The sequence below is a fragment of the Megalopta genalis genome, chromosome 15, assembly GCF_051020955.1.
Source record: "Megalopta genalis isolate 19385.01 chromosome 15, iyMegGena1_principal, whole genome shotgun sequence".
Classification (NCBI taxonomy): Eukaryota; Metazoa; Arthropoda; class Insecta; order Hymenoptera; family Halictidae; genus Megalopta; species Megalopta genalis.
The window spans coordinates 6332577-6351732 of record NC_135027.1 but is presented as its reverse complement, the minus strand read 5'-3'; the positions used below and the strand labels follow the sequence as shown (position 1 = coordinate 6351732).

Sequence of the window (19156 nt, the reverse complement as noted above, 5' to 3'; positions counted from 1 at the left end):
GCCGCGTGGGGCGTATACGCCCCACGCTGAACTTTCCGTTCAAGCCATTTGGTATTATCATTGTAAAATGAAGAATTTTTTAAAAATTCATTATGCAGTCAATTATGGACATCTTAATACTATTGCTGATGCCCTCATTTAATCGTGGGGCGTATACGCCCCACGCGGCGTGATGGGCAATTTTTCTTTACTGTAACTTGTTTTAACTGCATTTCTCTTATTCCGATCAGTCATTTATTCGCGTGTCGTTGACACAATACTTACTGCTTCACTGAAGCTGGGATTGATTTATAGTTCTATAGTACTGTAAAAGTTGTAACATTCTGCGATAGTTGTGTGGATAAACCACACTTATGTTTGCCATGTTTTAACAAAGTTCATCGTAACATCCCTTTGTAATCGCATACAAACTTGAATTTAACTAAAATGTTATATTTTAAACTAATATAGGCTTGATAAAAAAAATTATATGTGAGGATGCAACTCGCTTGTCATAATAATGATCAGCCAGGTATTTGTTAAAGTAATTCCTAGAAAAATAAATTTATTGGTTTGCTGTGTTATGCATGTTAAACTATACAACCTTTCCTTGATAATTATGATTTTTGCACTATTTTAATTATTGTAAAGCATACGCCAGAAACAAAATAATACAAATGTAAAGCGTGGGGCGCATACGCCCCACGCGGCTTGAACGGAAAGTCTTCAAAAAACGGTCTGGCAGGGAACGTGTTAACGATTGAACTCGGTTTTGAAGAGAACTACTAGAAAACCGCCGGTCAATGAACTATGATACAATGAGAGACGATAGAGATCGATGCCAATGAAGTCCCTTTCTTTCTGTCTTAGGTCTGCATCAAATTCCTCGAGATCTCCGACAACTGGAGCGGCGTGATACGGTTCGGTTTCACGAGCAATGACCCGATCAACCTCAGGAATGGTCTGCCGAGGTACGCCTGCCCGGACCTCACGAACAAACCCGGCTACTGGGCAAAGGCCCTAGCCGAGAGATTAGCCGAAAGGGACACGGTTCTGTTCTATTACGTGACGTCGGCCGGCGACGTGCATTTCGGCGTGAATGGCGAGGAAAAAGGACTATTCTTCAGCGGCGTGGAGACCCGCGGCCCGCTCTGGGCTATCATCGACGTGTACGGTAACAGCACCGCTATCGAGTTCGTCGATCCGAACAGACAACACTTCAACAATATCAGAAGAGGCGCCGAGCATAGCAACGAGGACAATACGCAGCACAGCAGGCAGTCGGCCATGGAGTCGGTTGTCCCGACCATGCATAACTTGTCGATCCATGACGTGGACGTCGAGCTACCCGCGCTCAGGTTTCAGCCTCCCGGTGTCATCTTCAGGCCCTTACCGTTCCACCCGTAAGTAGCCGATCCCTTTTGTCTCTTCGGCGTCGGTTAAATCGAGCTTGACAACTGCTTTCAAACTCTGCGCCATCGCCGTGTAATTAACCCTTTCGGTGCGAGCGCGTTGTCCGCCGTGACACTCCCACTGTACGGGGTGCCGCGCCGAAAATGCGCACATAACACACAGGGTCAGTCCACTTTTGTACGAAGATTTTCTTAAGCATTATTAAGTAATGACTGTGCTTAATCCGTTGGCTGTGCCGCGCGAATTTTACGTGACTTGCCCAAGGCGCCAACATGAATTTTTCATTATGCGATGCATACTATGTTGAAATATTATTTACAGCAGATAAGTTTAGTTGTATAAACTTGTTTTATGCACTTTTCGTGGCGCATTGTAATAAACTACAACTATTATAATATTATATTATTTAAAAATTTATGCGTATCGATGTTTACGCTAATTATGTATTTTAACTATTCGTCGCGTCACCGGTCACCGGTGGCCCCCACGGCGCTGTAGCCAAGTCGAGTGACGGTCACCGGTGGCCCCCACGGCGCTGTAGCCAAGTCGAGTGCCTGTCACCGGTGACCCCCACGGCAGCCAACGTGTTAATCCGTTTCTAAATCTTTCTTTAAATGTTTCCTGTAAACATTCTGTAAAGGGCCTACAGAAATATGGCTTACATGGATGCCAGATGTATTCGGCACTCGTCCATATTGGTCATCAGATGGATGCCGGATATATCCGGCGCTCGTACCGAAAGGGTTAATCCGACCCTTGTACCCTAAATACAGTAGAACGCTATCAGAAACGATCGAGAGAAACGAATGTTCCCGCCGGTGTCCTTCGTACGTCCGACTAATTCTGACTGACACCGCCCTGGATCGAATGCTGATCAGCTTTTCCCACGCGAAGTCCATCACAAATGATTATCGTGTCCAGTTTAATTGACCGTCCGTTTCCGCGTGCAAGGTCTTCGATCCGCCATATTCGAAAGCCAAGCGACCATCCTCTTCGCCCTCTTCCGATCATATTGCACGTAACTCCGCATTTTGCCTGTCCAGCGTGCGCACAGAACCGCCATCAGCGTTCCCGCTACGTTCCGCAGTTAAACAATCCGCTAATCGCTTCCTTGTTTCCGTTTCTCCGTAGGACACGGGGCAGGAACATCTACTTCAGAAACCAGCAGTGCGTGGCTGCGCGCAGTGACACGGAGTTCTGTCATGGTTACGTATTCACGAGCAGACCGTTGATGCTGGGCGAAAGGTTGGTCGTGCAGATCCTGTCGACGGAGCCGATGTACGTGGGTGCGCTCGCTCTGGGCCTGACTTCCTGCGACCCCGCGAGATTAACCGCGGAGGACCTGCCGGACGACAGCGACCTGCTGTTAGATCGACCGGAGTACTGGGTGGTGTCGAAGGACGTGGCCTCGAGCCCGCAGCCCGAGGACGAGATAGCGTTCACGGTGACCCATTTCGGCGAGGTGCAGATGAGCAAGAACGACGGGCCGCCGAACGTGGTGATGCACGTGGACCAGAGCCTGCAGCTCTGGGCGTTCGTGGACGTGTACGGCAGCACCCAGATGGTCAGGATGCTGGCCAGCAAGCCGACGTCGCCGCCAAGGCCGCGACAGGGCAACCCCTCCCCGGCGCCCATCGTCCAGCAGCAGCAACAACAGCAGCAGCAACAGCAGCAGCAACAGCAACAACAGCAGCAGCAGCAACAACAACACTCGAACTTCAACAACGCCGCCACGGAACTCTCTAGATTCTCCGAGGTGGTGCAATTCAAGCCTGCCGTGGGCGGCGGCACTGTTCTCGTGGTGAACTTGCCGCCTCAGACCTTCCCTACGCCACCTTCGAACACACCCTCGCTTCAGACCATATACGCCACGACCAGGTTCGACCCTTATCGACCTGACGGGGTCGCGCTATCGGCGCATCCAGGATCTTCCAGGCAGTCTTCGCCGCCGTTAACGGGCACCATGGCTAGCACAGGCTCCTCGACGTACGTGGAGCCGGTCAACTACCAAAGCCTGGACGGCACGCTCACCTCTCAAGCCTCTTCACACCTGCAACAGTGGAGCGAAGGTCTGCAACCTACCCCTGGACAGCCCAGCGAGTGCTCGATCTGCTACGAAAGAAGCATCGACAGCGTGTTATACATGTGCGGCCACATGTGCATGTGTCATCCGTGCGCTATCCAGCAGTGGTGCGGCAAAGGCGGCGGCCACTGTCCCCTCTGTAGGGCGCCGATCAAGGACGTGATACGCATCTACAGATCCTGAACACAGGCGCAGGCTCCACGCGGAAGGAACAGTTCCAAGGGCTGAATATGTCTCCCGATTTGTTGACTCCTTTGCGATTAGGCAAACGCTTCAGCCGTGATCGTCCCGGCGTGGCCGCCGCCTCCGTCGCCGCTATCGCGCGCCGGTTGCTTCTTGGTTCTCGGTGTTCTCGTCTCCGAGAGGGAAACTGTACTCAGGACGTGTAGCAGGATATCTTCGACGATGCGCTCAACTGTATTTCTTCACTGCCGATCTTTCTTCCTCCTCCCCGGTCAGAGGAGCTCCGGCGGCGGGCAGCTTTTCTCAATCGTTGAATCGCTTCGATACGACGACCACGCCGGTCAACGACTGTTTCTACAGGATTCTTTGGCGGTGATTGGGCACGACGCTAAACGCCCGAGTGCTGGAACACTCTCGTCAATTACGATGTCAATAGGACGTGGAAGTCGACTGCCAGAACCGTTTAGCAGACCTCTGGAACGAGAACACGAGCTTTCCTGCTGAGCCGCGAAACACAGGTCGTCGGCGATTCGCTGTACTCGGTCGTAACATTCGTGAAGATCCACGAAACATTCGCGTATACGCACGGACAGACGGACAGATAGACGGACGGATATACGCATACATTCACGTACAGTGATCATTTTTGATTTGAGAGTGACTACGAGAGTAGCGAGCTTTTCGAAACCAGGAGAGAGACTAAAGAAAGAATCGAGTGTCTGAGCGGGAGAAAAAGCGACAGGTGTGAATGCGACAAAGAGAAGAGAGTAACATTGATCTTAGATATTTTCACAATCGATATATGATTATATATTATTGCTACCATGTCGCCAACTTACTATTACTATTACTATTATTACGATTTACTACTGCTACTATTCTCAGCCTTTAGTTATACGATTATTTTTATTATTTTTATTGATATTATTATTAATTATTATTATTATTATTATTATTATTATTATTATTATTATTATTATTATTATTATTATTATTATTGTACACGAATAGTGGTCATTATATTATTATTCTTCTAAAGGGTAGACGTTGCTAGGGCGAGTACGATTCGCTATCATTGTATTTGTTTGCTCTGAACTGTCGTCCTCGACGCACCATGGACAGAGAGAGACATATTTGGTCGAGTTCGATCGTCAGCGTGGCTCCTTTATTATTTAATGCGAAACGTGTGATTAAGTAGCCCCTCGCCTCACCCCGGAATCATTGTGAGACGCCAAAAGCGTCGTATAGATTAGGCTCTTTCGGTTTCCCATTGTCTTTGGAGTTTTATATCGATTTCGTCGCAGATGAGATGTCGCAGCCGAGAATGAAATTCGAACGCGCGATTGCTCGCACAAGGTCATCATATTTATTTCTCTAGATCAAATGTACAGTCTTATTTTTTATATTCAAATTGTGTAAAATAGACGGTAGGAGCGCGGGAGAGAAAGAGGGGGAAAAACGAAAGATAGCAAAACGAAACGTTAGGAAATTATTTATTGTTTAGAACGAGCGCGAACGAGAATCCATGACAACGGCGACAATAATTGTTTTTCGATCAATCACTGTGTCGGGTGACAATTTCGATTCGTAGAGAGAATCTCATCGCGTATCTCGTCTGCGATTAGGTCTATCTTTTCACTTTCGAGTTGCTCTCACGGTCGGAGCGACCGTGTGCCGTACTTATATACGCGTGTCCTTCTCGTTTGTTACTTTCGACAATAACGCTTGGATATAAATAAAATGTAAGCCGTTCGGCGAAAGCGCAGAGCCGACTCGTAGCCATGTATCGAGATAATGACTACAATAATCGTACGTATTACCAAAGAAATGCGCGACATTCTCCTCCCGCTCTGCGTACGGTCCCAACTGAACCGCGACGCACATTTTCCACGCAAGCCAGCCTTAAAGGACGATGGTTTTTGATACGTTTAGACTTAGCGTTACCGTTTCTACCGAGCAGAGTGAATCGTGGCTTGTCCAGGACAAATCGCAACACGTACGCGTTACGCAACTTACACACACACACACACACCGTTTACTATGAGCCGTAATTCGCCTAAGCTTCCCCTTTGGAATTGGAATATTCGTTCACGCCGTACCGTGGCGCGGTTCGCGGCGAGACGCTACTGTAGATGCAGACTCCGAGTTGGATTCCTAACTGTATTAACCGTAAGAGTACAAGGCAAAGTTACTATGTTAGCTTGCGTAGCTTTTTAAGGGACAGCGACAAAGTTTAGAGGCTTTTATCAGTGTTAACGACTAAGATGAAATTATTTGAGGAGCTCTGAGGCCGAACGATTTCGACCCCCTTCTTGCTTCAAAATTCGAAACACGCTTGGAACGCGCTTCCCATTCGGAAGGATGAGGATTCACTGCCACTCCGTCGCGAGAAAGGGTGCGAAGCCGCTCGGCAAGGGGTCCCTCATTTGTTATGGACTAAAAACGATTTATAGAACCTGCTAGCGTCTCGCGCGACCGTTCCGCGGATGGTTCGAATCACGAATGCGTGGAATCAAGTTGCGATCCGTCTGGACGGGTCGTCCACTGCCCTATTGTAACGTGAACAATCGAGACGTCGGGCCGTGGAACGACCGACGGCGAACTCGTTGCACGGCCCGTCGACCCACGAGGATCCTCTCTACGTAAGATCAACTTTATTTTCGTACAACAGCGAGGCAAGAGCGTGCCAACGGCGGCGACGTGTTCTTCTCCCCTTCACCGGCCCTCGAACGCGTTCCAGGACCGTAGAAGATCCTGGTCGACGAGAGAGACCAACGTTCTCGAGGCCGTGCCTTATAAACATTTAGAAAACGACGCGTCTCGTCCCATCGCGCGGACCTTGCTCGCCGAGAGCTTTCTCATCGATCGACGGGGAGAGATCGGCCTGGGCCGATCATGTTCGTCTCCCGATGCAATGTCTCCCCTGCGTGTCGAGCCTTGCCAGAAGCGTTCGTTCGTTAATCCTTGCGAGAACGGGACACGGAGCAACCGATAGTTCGGGTAGATCGCCACGGCGAGTTAGATCCTAGATCGACCGTCATTCTCGACTTGTCTGCTTCCTCTACGAGCTTCGGAGACAGCTGTTTCGGCGCCTAATCCTTTGCAGTCTGCCGCAAGTTCGACGAAATCCGCGGTCGCTTACTTTTTCCACCTTGAACCGCGAAGGTAGCTTCGTTAGCTGAGCGAGTGAAAATAAACGCCGCTTCGCCGGGACTGCAAAGGGTTGATGAAATTAATCTTTTGCGAGTGCAGCCGCGCATCATTTGTGTTTGAGAGTAAACGTTGCTAGCGCGACATAGTCATTAAGTCTGGCGGCCCCGGACGATATCGTGTAAAAAACTATAAATATGTTTGTATTTACGATAATAGTGAATCTTGATAGTATTAATTCTGTGAATTTTGTAAATCCCGATCATCGGATCTAGGTGATTCCGTCGGAACCTGTCGAGTCACAAGCTTGTATAAAATATAAAACGGACTTTTTAAACTGAGACACGGACTCATTTCACTAAGCACGCTATCGATTCGCCCAATCACAAATGATTATATCATCTCGCGACTAACACCTGCCGATCTTGAGAACTTACGAAACGGATTCTCGACCGTTTCATTGAGACGATGAAAGCTTTCTACGGTTTTCGTGGATCCTGTCGAGACGGCGTCTTACCCTAATTACAGTTGCTCGTTTCCGGCGCTATGGTTCCAGTTTCACATCCGGCGAGAGAAAAGAGCCAGCCGTCGAGCGGATCTCCTGCGAACCGATTTTCCGCCGAAGCGGATTAAGGAAATGCTTGCGAGAATATTCACTGAAAAGGGAAACGAAGAGACAGCGGGAAAGGTTGAATGAAAGAGAGAGAGAGAGAGAGAGAGAGAGAGAAAGAGAGAATGAGAGTGTAAAATAATGTCGAGAAATTGGGACCTGTTCCTATCGGTTCCCGAGAACGCGAGATCGAAGCGACAGAGAAAAAGAGAGAACGAGAGGGAAAGAAAAAGAAGGCAGATACCTTCTCGAACAATGGATGCGCAATAAAGCAGTAGTAAAATCTCTAGTCCAGCGAGTGGCAGCTTGAACTCGCCTGCCAATCCAAAAAATGAAATGATGAGATAAGGAAGGATGATGATTTATAAAGATAGAAAGAGGGTGGTCTTTTAAAGAAAAACGGTAGAGTGTGAGAGGGAGAGAAAGAGTGAGAGAGTGCGATAGAGAGAAAGGTAGAAGAGAGATGAAAAATTTTATAAAGATACAAAGTTTTAATGAGAAAAGAAAGTTAATTTGCAAATTATCACGCGTGCCAAGCGACCATCGCCACGAGGCACGTGTCATTGAGAATCGTTTATTAGACAAACGCTATTAACGATAGGCATTTATTGTAATCGCGTGTTCGGCATCGATGAGAGGTGTCAAGCAAAATTCTAGCCTGCCCCCCCGCCCCCCAATTAAAAACAAAAGACAAGGTTCAGACACAGATGAAACCATAGAAATGATTTTTCTACGAAGGGGATGAACGTAGCTGGGAAAAACGTTAGGACTTCGAAGACGATCCTGACGTGCAGACGCTCTCGTTGATGTCAACCGAGATCATTGTCGTCTCCGTGTCAGCATCATCAACCGTGTATCGATGTTTACCGATCAAATCGGTCCTTCCGATGCTAGGTCCAAAGTTCAGCGGGTCAACCAACACCTGAACTCCCAGCGTCGGAGGCACCGACAATTTTGCTTTTGTCAGTAATCGCTGTTCCACTTCCACAGCCCTTTCACCGTGATTCTTTGTATCCCGACACGAAGTTCAGATTAGGGAGTGTTTGACAGTATCCGAGATTCCGGGATCTCCTGTGATCGATTGTCACCCGAGAATAACCCATTCCCATGGTCATGGTTGTCGCCAGGCGTAATTTTTCTTTTAATTTTCGATCGTTTCGTGCCGGTTTTTTGTTTCCTTTTTCGTTGTATTTCCATCGCTCGGGCGCGGTACGCACAAACCAGGTCGGGAACAATCTTCTGATCTTCCGAGCATAAGAAGGATTCGCCGAGGGTGCGTATACGCGCGCACGCGTCTCCATATCAAACCGTGTGTGCTGTCCGTTAACGTCACAGTATAAACGATGCATAACGTGATCCCTGTCCTCTCCCCGAGATGTGAAAGAAATCTATGTGCGATAAGAGTTCTCTCCGTGAACCTAACTGTAAAGATGCCGATACAAATTTATACATATGTAATATAATTCATGCGGCCGTGTGCTGTTCTACAATAAAAAGCCTGTAATATCTATATACATCGACCGGAGTACAAATTTTATTTACCAGTCCCCTCGAGATTGAATGAATTCGTAATACTAGAACAGTTTTTGTCGTTAAAGAACTTCCTTTCATTTCTTATTTTTCTATTTTGAGTTTAGAAAAGACAAAGTGTACACACCTTCTTGCAGAGAACAAATAAGATTGCACGGAATTTCTGTATTTTATAATAAATGCATTTTCAACATTTCTTCCGCAAGCAGAACTCAAAGTTGAAAATAGAAACGTTACATGAACAAAATAATATTCTACAAAAAATGATGAAAGTATAAATAATTTGTATTTAAAAAGAAAGAAATTTCTAAGACCTTTTTTTTATATAAGGATATGTATATAAAGATTATGCAAAATAGAGTGAACATTTCAAATAAATTTCGTCCAGTAATAAAAAACCATTTAACATTTTACGAAATCAATTTGTGTATATGGATATAGTAACAATATAAATTTTAAAATCGTTTGGTTCGTTTTCATTTTTAAGTGTTTTTAATATTGTTATGTGCAAATGGTTTTCTCGTTTTTCGAGGGTAGTCACCCCTGTTCCAAGGGCATTTTTGCAAGGTGTACCATTGGACGAGGTGGCCGAGAGGTTAAGGCGTTGGACTGCTAATCCAATGTGCTCTGCACGCGTGGGTTCGAATCCCATCCTCGTCGACTATTTTTTACATTCTAATAGACCATCAAATTTAATTTATTATTATGAATTCTCTTATATAATGCGTCAAATTATGTCATTCTAAAATACAGTCATAAAATAAACAACGAATGAGGTACACCAGTGATCAACGCTACGATTGTAAAATTAAAGCCTACGGACATAAATATTTGAATATCATAATTAACTAATGTACAGTTTAAAATGAAGACATCACTATTAAATAATTAGTAATTGTAACTACTAATACTAAATCCTAAGTTTGGTTGTTAAAAGTGTTGATGAGCGTATAAATGAAATTAATGTTAAAATCATTGAAAAGTACAATACATGCAATATTACGAGGTATAAATAAAAATATTAATGTGAATCATTATTATATTCGCTTGTATATGTATAGAAATAAAATATATGTCGGTGACTGTTAAATTGGAAGAATTGTTTTATTTCAAAATATTATTCTAAAATATAATATATATTGTATAAATTATTTACTATCCAGTCATTATAAAAATATTGTTTAACAAGCGTAGACAATACGATACTATATTACATTGGTCTAGAATACATACAACTTATTGTATATATTATTTTTTGATACTTAATCAAGGCCTCAAATGCATGATAAAAATATACTGGGTTAATTGTACATTAGCAAAGGCACCATTTTCATTGCAGAGATATTAGTTGACCAAGATTACTGGCAGTGTATAAATTAAATAACCTAGTTCGTGTAAAATTAAATGTTACGTGTAAACTGTTTTTGGTTTCAACTTAGCGGGCACGCGATACTTTCTTACTCTTGTCATTCTCACTTGCCGGAGGTGGTCCTTTAGCGGCTTGATGCCGATTGTATACGCTGAAAATAGTACATATACCGTAGTGCAAAATGTTTTCCACATCTCAGAGAATAATTTGCAATACTTACTATTTATAAGTTTCAGATCGAATATAGTCCATGACGTGAGATATACCCACTTGAAGTTGATCACCAATTGGTGTCACCCACGGGTTAAATTCCATTCTGAATACTGCTTTATTGCTCACTAAGTCGAGATTACCTACAAGACAGTTCCTAATGAGCTATCAACATTTAAATTCATTGCAATTTTTAATGCATTAGGGTTATACCTATTTCTGGAGGCAACACTGTCAATCGGTTTCCTTGAATATGCAGTTCTCTCAATCGTGTTAATTCTCCAATTTCCTTCGGTAATTCTATTAAATCATTCTCCCTTAATACAAGCTATAATAAAAATGGAAAATTCTCTAAGTGGTTGAGATAAAATTTATTGTTTGTTGCATGAAGTATACGTACTATTTGTAAGTTTTTTAATCCTCCAATTTCAGATGGTAGATACTCAAAGTCATTGTCAGCCAAGTACAGTGCTCTCAATGTTTCTATAAACAAAGGTGATTTTAGTTTCATTTTTATTAAAAGATTATTTGTAGAGTGAAACTTTTTTATACTAACCCATCATGAAAAAATTTCCTGGTAAATTCTTCTCACTCAGATTATTGTATGTTAAGTCCAGCACCTCCAACCCTGGAAAGGCACCAAATCCTCTTGGAAGCACATCCAACCTATTCATTCTACAAAATTCATTACGTAGTTTTCCTAGGATCTTTGAACATATTCATGCAATAATTATAGTATATATTAAAAACTCACCCAACATTGAGGATTCTTAGCTTTGGCATCTGTGACAAGGAGATGGGAAGCTCCGTAATATGATTGTTAAAAAGATTTAAAATCTCTAGATTGACCAAATTGGCAAGGCCTGGTGGTACAGCTACAGAATAAAAAATTTATATAATAACAATGAACATTATTAAGTCTGTATGACTATTTGCAGTAAAATAAAATAATTACCTTGAATCTTATTATGACTTAAAGTCAATCTAGTTATATTGATCATATTAACTGAAACAAAATACAGACACTTAGTACTTTTAAAATATAGAAACAATATTATATTGACCTATAAATAATGTCAATTCTGTTTAGAGTATTATTTGTCGTCTGAATTAATATTCATGACAATAATGGGATTATCATCAACGTATAACAATATATTGTCCTTTTTAAATTCAAATGGTAATTATCCTTTAAAACAAATGCGTGCGCATGCGTCGACACGCCCACCTTGTGGGCAGGCGACAAATGGCCTCCTCAGATTTCCATCCGCTCCAAAAACCAGTCAAGACAAGTTGCCTAATTTGGCGATCCAAACGGGTAGCGTGAGGATATAGAGAACTCACGTAATCCGGACATCTCTTCGAACGACGAGATACCCTTGTCAGCGAGATCCAGCTCAGGATTTTGGATCTCGCGGGCTTCGTCGAGCACTTTCTTTGTCTTCGACATCTTCCCGGCTGGAATACACGAGACTGGTGCTTGATTCATTGCGCGCGCAATTGTACCAACACGTCAGTGAGCTTTAAATAAAGATGCGCGCACCTCCGGCGACTATGTTCACTTGCCGCTACCGCACTTCTTTCATATTATTCATATCGTACATATGTACAATCTGTGTCGGCAAGGACTTGCGATCTATATAGATCTCTCACGCAATGGAAGTTCCTGTCCGCAGCAAAGGGACACTGTTTTAACTGCCATCTATGACAATCACAAACTTGTACAAACTAAAATTCAATATACATAGCTGCCTATCGGTATCCGATAGGAGTATGTCCGACGCCATTTTGCATTTACAGTTCTGAGCAGACCTCCCAGCATCCTAACCGTCCGTGGAATTTCCGTTCAAGGCCAGTGTGTCGATTGGTGTTTAGTATGTCCATTGGTGTCAGGAAATCTACTCCAAGACCTCACAAATGGGATTGGACGATTCCAATGGAATCCATTAGCGTCATCCAATCCTTTTGGGATGGGTAATTCTCCTACTCCTACTTTTCTGGAAGTAAAGCGGTCAGAAGGCTGAGATCATCATCGTAAGAAACGGAGCCAGAAGGAATACTTCCTTCGGGTCACTAAAGCAGCAACTTCCTCGTGGTGAAACCTGGGCGATCGGTATTATCTTCAATATACAGAGTGCATGCGTTAAGTCTTGACACAATGTTTTAAGTATTTTCGATGGTTCAATTACCTATATTTTTATGGACTCATACCAGTAAAATAAAAGAAAACCGCGAAAGTGCTACGATCAATAATCGCGCAGTTACGGTACGGTCGATTATTGTTTAGCCAGTTAGTTTAGTTACCGGTATTATACCGATAAATATTTCAGTATTTTTACTGATATTAAAACGGATTTTCCAAATAGCAATTACATCACGACAACGTGGAAACAAATACCGGCTTAATATCTCAACCTCAAACCATTTAGGCTTTCAGTCTCTGAGCGGAAATGCCTAATAAGTGGTGACAAAAATTAACGCGTACACCCTGTATAAGATGTTATAACTTAAAATGTTTTATTGATAAAGCAAGAGTAATATCGAGCTAATAGCTGCGTAATTAAAATTTGTTTTAATAGAATATAAGACTTGTAGAGTGTAACAACAAATCTATTGAAACATTTTTAATAAATTGTCAGAACTAGAATGTGCGCTGACCTGAAATGTATCTAGATTTGAGTGCTTAAAATTTAAACTTTAAAGAGGTGTTAAATAATAACACCTCTTGTGGCGAAATCTCGAAGCTCGATTAAGGGGTCTATACAGCGCCAAATCATGTAGTGGCAGAACGCTCAAATTGGTAAAAAAATTATCGACAGCAACTTAATCGTTGACAACATTAGATGGCGCTACTATGCATTTTCCACTGCAGATTTACTCTGTCGGTAAATTTGCCTATCGGCATTAGCGGCGTCTCTCCCACAAAGAAATACATAACCATTATTTCTCCCCTCTTCTATCTTTGTTACACGTCACTGCTGCGCTACGTCATTGGCGCTCCTATACGGCCATATTTTCCATACGTCTGACCACCACCTCTGTAGGAACCTGTTCCCGTTCACGATCCCGATAATTTCGCGCCGAAGAGGCGCAACTGGGCACAAAGCACAAGTGGCGCAACTGCACTGTGACTGTGAGACACGGTGGCGGCTGGTTCGAGGATATACAATATCGTTCGATAAAACACAATTTTTGCCAAAATTCATTCAAAATTCCGTAATCTCGTTAATTCGTTTACCCCTGACTTTCCTGCACGTTGGACAATCGGATCGCGGACAGTTTTATCATTTATCGTCGTTCCAGTCGACAGTGTGTCCTCGTGAAACAGTGACAGAAGATCACGGTGTATCTCAACGATGGCAGCCCTAAAACGAATAGCCATCCTGTCGAAAACACTGAACACGTTGACGGTCAGCTCCCGACGTTGCTTTCAAACAACGAAGGAAAATTATTTTACTCACGGAAAAGAGCCTTCGATGTTAATACCAGGCAAGCAACCTTGTTGGCTCAAGACCGCCGATGAGGCTATCGAACAAGCAGAACTAGATTCAGGTAATTGATTAATTTGTCTGTCTGCTGTACACAGTTTGTCAACACTCCTTTTCAAATGTTATTTTCCATTCATACAATATACCGCATGTCTGTCCAATTTAATGTAACACATTTGGATATTGCTATTCTGAAAAAAAATTAACCTTGAACAGGAATAAATCCAGATGTCAGTGGTCCACGTATATTTTTGGCAGAATATCTAGTATTAAAATACCTAGCGAGTACATTTCCGAAATTCGATTTTGCTCTTCGATTATGATGTCCAAAATTCTGTAGAATTTATAATACCGATGATATTATTTATGTAAGATAAGATAGACTGTTTTTTTCCCGGGAGTTTATATTTGCGTTTGTTGCCACAGTCTTCGATACCGTATTCTTAGAAAAAACATTGTTATCTTTATTAAAGAATTTGTATACTGCCGATAAGAAGATAAATTGATCTATTCACATCAAGAATATAACATTTATTATGTAATAGATTTTGCGCTCAATATGTACACGCAGTGAATAGATGAATACCGATTACCGACGATTGACTTAATGAAAGGCGGCCCTTGTCATCGAATACCATCACGAAAACGCGAAAATACCCACTTGTCTGCATCGATATGCATAAATTTTATTAACGTTTAGGCCTTTTACACGTCGATTCGCGTATGCAGTACGCGTCCGACCAATCTTTTATACGACTCGTGCAGTGTATTTGAAGATAGATTCCGGCCGCACATGTAATTCGATGAGCTCATGCGATGCGGAATCTCAGTTAGCAGTTTGTGTATCATAAATCGGTTCATCGCTGTCGATTTTCTTTGGAATGTGGCTTCAACAATCGCTATGTGAAAGAATGGTCGGACATTTACTGCAAATGCAAATCGCCGTATGAGAGAGGTTTTACAAATAGTATAACAGATTCAAGTGGTTTTTTTTTTAAATATAGATTGATTAATTTTTTACCAATAAAGTCTCTTTCAAGTAACAAAGAATTGTAGGTACATACATACGGGTACGCATAATTTTCTGCGTGCTACGTAGTATGTTAGTGCGTCACATAAGTACGTAAGTATTTACTCGTCAAATTTTATATCACCTATTATACATAAATATTATTTTTTGCGATGACAGTAGGCTAAACAAAAAATTATTTCATTACAATTGTTCATTGTTGTAAATGAAATAAATAAGATAACTCGACTATAAATAAGAAAAAATAAGATAACTCGATATTCAGGAATTAATTATAAATGGAACAACAACAAAGAGTATTATGTCATCCACAAATTATTTATTTTATTCATGGCCAACCGTATGATAGTAGCATCATCGTATGGTATAGACAAAATGTATTTTCAACACGCGATATGTTCATACCTATTATAGCAGATGGGCGAGCGAATATTATTGGTTTCGAGTTTGCGATTAAATATAAACTGTTTACAGATTACGTTTCTCAACAAGTTTGTTTACGCAGAACACGTAGTTTATTTTGTGAACAGGACTATTTAAATCATGATCCTGATTATTATAATTTCAGGTCCCGCTAAAAGTAATTTGAACTTTTCTTTTGCGTCATTTTGATTTCTTACGACGCTTTCGGGTAGTACAAATTAATTATTCTTAGGAGTGTATCGGATACCTGACCTTCGAATCCCGAGAGTTGGCATAGTTCGGGTAGCCGAATCCCCTTACACGAGTCGGACTGTTATCGTATATATGAAAAGATTATGAAAACGTAAACATGATGTTTTTTTATGATTTTTCAAAAAGACTTTTGCGTTATGTTTTCAAATTGTGATACGTTTTCGCACTTCGCGAAAGTAAAACAAAATTGTAAAAATTCGCAAGAAAAAACACTCCTCCCCGAAAAACAAACATCATGAATTGGTGGAAGTGGAAATGTAATTATAATTGTAAACGTTTTCCTTTTTTATTGGCAGCAATAGCATGACAGTCACACGAACGAGATTACTTACTGAAAAAGTAGAACAACTATGTTTTCTACATTGTAATTTGAAAAAAATACATGTTTTTTCCTTGCGAATTTTTACAATATTGTATTACTTTAAAGTACGAAAACATATCAACATTTGAAAAAATAAGGCAACAATTTCATAATTTTTCCATATATATATATGATAACAGTCCAGCTCGCGTAAGAATTCGAGTACTCGTATTTTGTGAAATTTCGGGACTTACACCCCTAGTTATTCTTAATTCACGCGAGTTATTTGTTAAATAGATCAAGAGCGTTCGTGTTTCGCTCTTCTGCCAAGGCGAAAGTAATCGAAGTCAAGGTTCAAATGCCAGCAGTCAAATACGGAATGAGGATTTATTTTAATACTGAACGTCTTGAAAACGTAATGTATTATACAAATCTTCACGGAAATTATACTTTAAGAGATTATAATTCTATTATAGACTTAGCAGATAAAAAGCGCTTAATTATTGTTATGGCTATTATTATTATTACTAGCATATATTGAAATAATCAGAGATGACTCGTGATTTTCTTAGGTAAATTGGATGTTATCTGTTTAGCTGTGTATAAATAACACATTGGGTACAAAGTATTAAATCCGTTATCTAATGGTCGCGTCTGTGCGCGTAAACATTTCCTGAAATATCATGTTCACTCTATGAAAAAATATATATACATGCACCTATTATATTTTTTACAAATTCGGAAACAATATGTTTTTTTTTCAATAAATTACTTTTTCATTACAGATCAAGTGGTATTTGTCCAGGGTGCAGCAGCAACGCCTACCGAACTTTTAAGGGCGATGACTGACTATGGCGTACGATGTGACGTGAGAAATGTACGATTGTATCATATGCATCTCGAAGGCCCGGCGCCATTTGCCAAGCCAGAAACTGCAAGTACGTCGTTATCATAAATATCCGCTCGTCCTCCAAAGCGATAAGTCTAAATTGCCCTCTTGACAAAAAGATTATAAGCTGTACGTAGTATTTATACAGTTCACAATATTTGGTATCAAAGGAATTAAGAAATTCGAATGCAAAACTTTTTTTATACGGCGTGTATGTAAATTGAGTAGTTCATTCACAACTAGAAGCGTTCTAATTATATGCCGATAATTCTATGTATTATGACGCTTTGTATGCAGAACATTTCAGGTCGATAAGCTTGTTTATTGGAGGCAACGTGAGGCCAGCCGTTCAAGCGGGAACTGCTGACTGCGTGCCCATTTTCTTGCACGAGATCCCGCGATTATTTAAAGAAAACTACATTAAGCCGGACATTGCACTGGTTCACGTTAGTCCTCCAGACGATAAAGGGTACTGCTCTTTCGGTACCAGCGTTGACTGTGTCAGATCCGCTGTGAGTCACAGCAAATATATCGTAGGTAAATTTTCGAATCTTTCTAATTCCATTACCTCTGGCTACTTTATATACAATAAATATTGATCTCCATCATATTCGTTATTTTGTAGCGTTAGTAAACAAACATATGCCCAGGACGTTCGGCGACGCCATCATTCATGTTAGCCATTTGGATTTTGCCGTGGAACATCACAAACCACTTCCGGTACACCCTGTAAAAGCACCATCCAAAGAAGAACAGCAGATTGGTAAAAATATTGCTGAGAATTTGGTGGTGGACGGAGCTACCTTACAGATGGGGATTGGCAGTATACCGGACGCGGTATTATCAGAACTGAAGAACCATAAGGATCTTGGAATTCACAGCGAGATGTTTAGCGATGGTGTGGTTGACCTTGTAAATAAAGGGTGCATCACGAATAACAAAAAAACAATGCACAGAGGCCGAATCGTCGGCTCGTTTTGCGTTGGTTCAGAAAAATTGTACGACTTCATGCATAATAATCCTTTCATCGGTAAGTCCATTTTTAAAAGTTTGTTTCAATGTAAAATCTGTTCAGACTAAAATGTAAAATTATGATTATTGTAGAGATGTTGGTAGTGGACTACGTGAACGATCCTAAAGTGGTAGCAAAGCAGCCAAATATGACAGCTATCAACTCCTGTATTGAGGTCGATCTAACGGGTCAGATTTGCTCCGATAGTATCGGACCAAAAATGTATTCTGGATTTGGGGGACAACTAGATTTCATCACGGGGGCAGCGATCAGTGATGATCGTCTTGGAAAACCTATTATTGCGTTGCAATCCATTACCACTAAGGGCGAGAGCAAAATTGCACCTTTACTAAAACATGGTACTTGAATCTTCAGAATGTTTCTTTGTCTGTACCTTTACACAGAGAAATTTCTGTTGCTACAAATTTATAAACACGTAAGTTAATTATTTTCGAAATATTAACCTCTCATTTATGGTTTCAAGGTGCTGGTGTCGTTACAAACAGAGCAGTCGCTCGGTATATTGTCACAGAACACGGAATTGCTAGTCTGTTTGGTAAAAGTCTACAACAACGAGCGTACGAATTAATTCAAATCGCCCATCCCGATCACAGAGAGGCTCTCGAAAAAGCAGCATTCGAAAGATTAAAAGTGATGCCGGCTCCATAAGCGTATCAACGATAAACACATCGTCAAAAGACTCTTCTAATAGCATTTCGCGATATTTGTCGTTTTCCGCACGCATAATTATTTATTCGTGCTGAAAACCTCATACTTTCTTAAGTTCACCTACTTTACGCGCCTTCTTGCCTGGAATAAGAATAATATAAAACTACATTGACAAATAAAATATCGGAGAATAATTTTTAATTTACATAGATAACTACATTCTCAGTAAATCCGAGAAGGCCTCTTATTTGTCGCCATAAGCAAGGAAACGTTGATCCCTGAGGAAATACAATAAAGCTTTTATTTTCAACGAGTATTTCACAATAGTTGAACAGAAAACCATTGTACAATGACGACAAATACTTTTTATATGGAATTTTAAAGAAGTTCCTTTGTATAATGCAATCACTGTAATAAACTAGCAGACGTATCGCATTTGAAGGAATAAATTCAAGATGGAATATATACAAGTGTAATTATTTCGCTATCAACACCGTGTTTTTTTATCACCTTTTATATGCATGGTATGGGGTGTTGGAAAATATAAGTATAACAAACACATCAA

At 41.5% G+C, this 19156-nt stretch overlaps 3 protein-coding genes and 1 non-coding gene across 9 annotated transcripts in view; 3 read left to right on the top strand and 1 right to left on the bottom strand.

Annotated features, from left to right (window-relative positions):
* Positions 1–8932, top strand: part of neur (E3 ubiquitin-protein ligase neur) — a 143447-nt gene extending 134515 nt beyond the window's left edge. For all 6 annotated transcript variants that reach the window (XM_033469044.2, XM_033469045.2, XM_033469041.2 and 3 more), the window contains exons 3-4: positions 850–1382; positions 2524–8932. In XM_033469044.2, the coding sequence (XP_033324935.2) occupies positions 850–1382; positions 2524–3658 (1668 nt within the window). In that variant the 3' untranslated portion in view covers positions 3659–8932. The remainder of the gene's footprint in view (positions 1–849; positions 1383–2523) is intronic.
* Positions 8933–9526: 594 nt separating this feature from the next.
* TRNAS-GCU (transfer RNA serine (anticodon GCU)) lies at positions 9527–9608 on the top strand. The gene has a single exon. It is a non-coding gene; the product is annotated as a tRNA-Ser (tRNA).
* Positions 9609–10033: 425 nt separating this feature from the next.
* On the bottom strand, positions 10034–13421 carry ics (ras suppressor protein 1). The gene is made up of 8 exons (XM_033468938.2): positions 11872–13421; positions 11483–11533; positions 11282–11402; positions 11084–11202; positions 10928–11010; positions 10741–10855; positions 10538–10670; positions 10034–10468 (listed from the first exon to the last, which is right to left on the bottom strand). The coding sequence occupies exons 1-8, from the start codon at positions 12014–12016 to the stop codon at positions 10384–10386; spliced, it is 852 nt and encodes a 283-aa protein (XP_033324829.1). The 5' UTR covers positions 12017–13421; the 3' UTR covers positions 10034–10383.
* Positions 13422–13653: 232 nt separating this feature from the next.
* LOC117219635 (succinyl-CoA:acetate/propanoyl-CoA:succinate CoA transferase) lies at positions 13654–19061 on the top strand. Its single transcript, XM_033468931.2, has 6 exons — positions 13654–14079; positions 16807–16959; positions 17208–17447; positions 17536–17940; positions 18015–18281; positions 18407–19061. The coding sequence occupies exons 1-6, from the start codon at positions 13884–13886 to the stop codon at positions 18589–18591; spliced, it is 1446 nt and encodes a 481-aa protein (XP_033324822.1). The 5' UTR covers positions 13654–13883; the 3' UTR covers positions 18592–19061.
* The last annotated feature ends 95 nt before the right edge of the window (positions 19062–19156 follow it).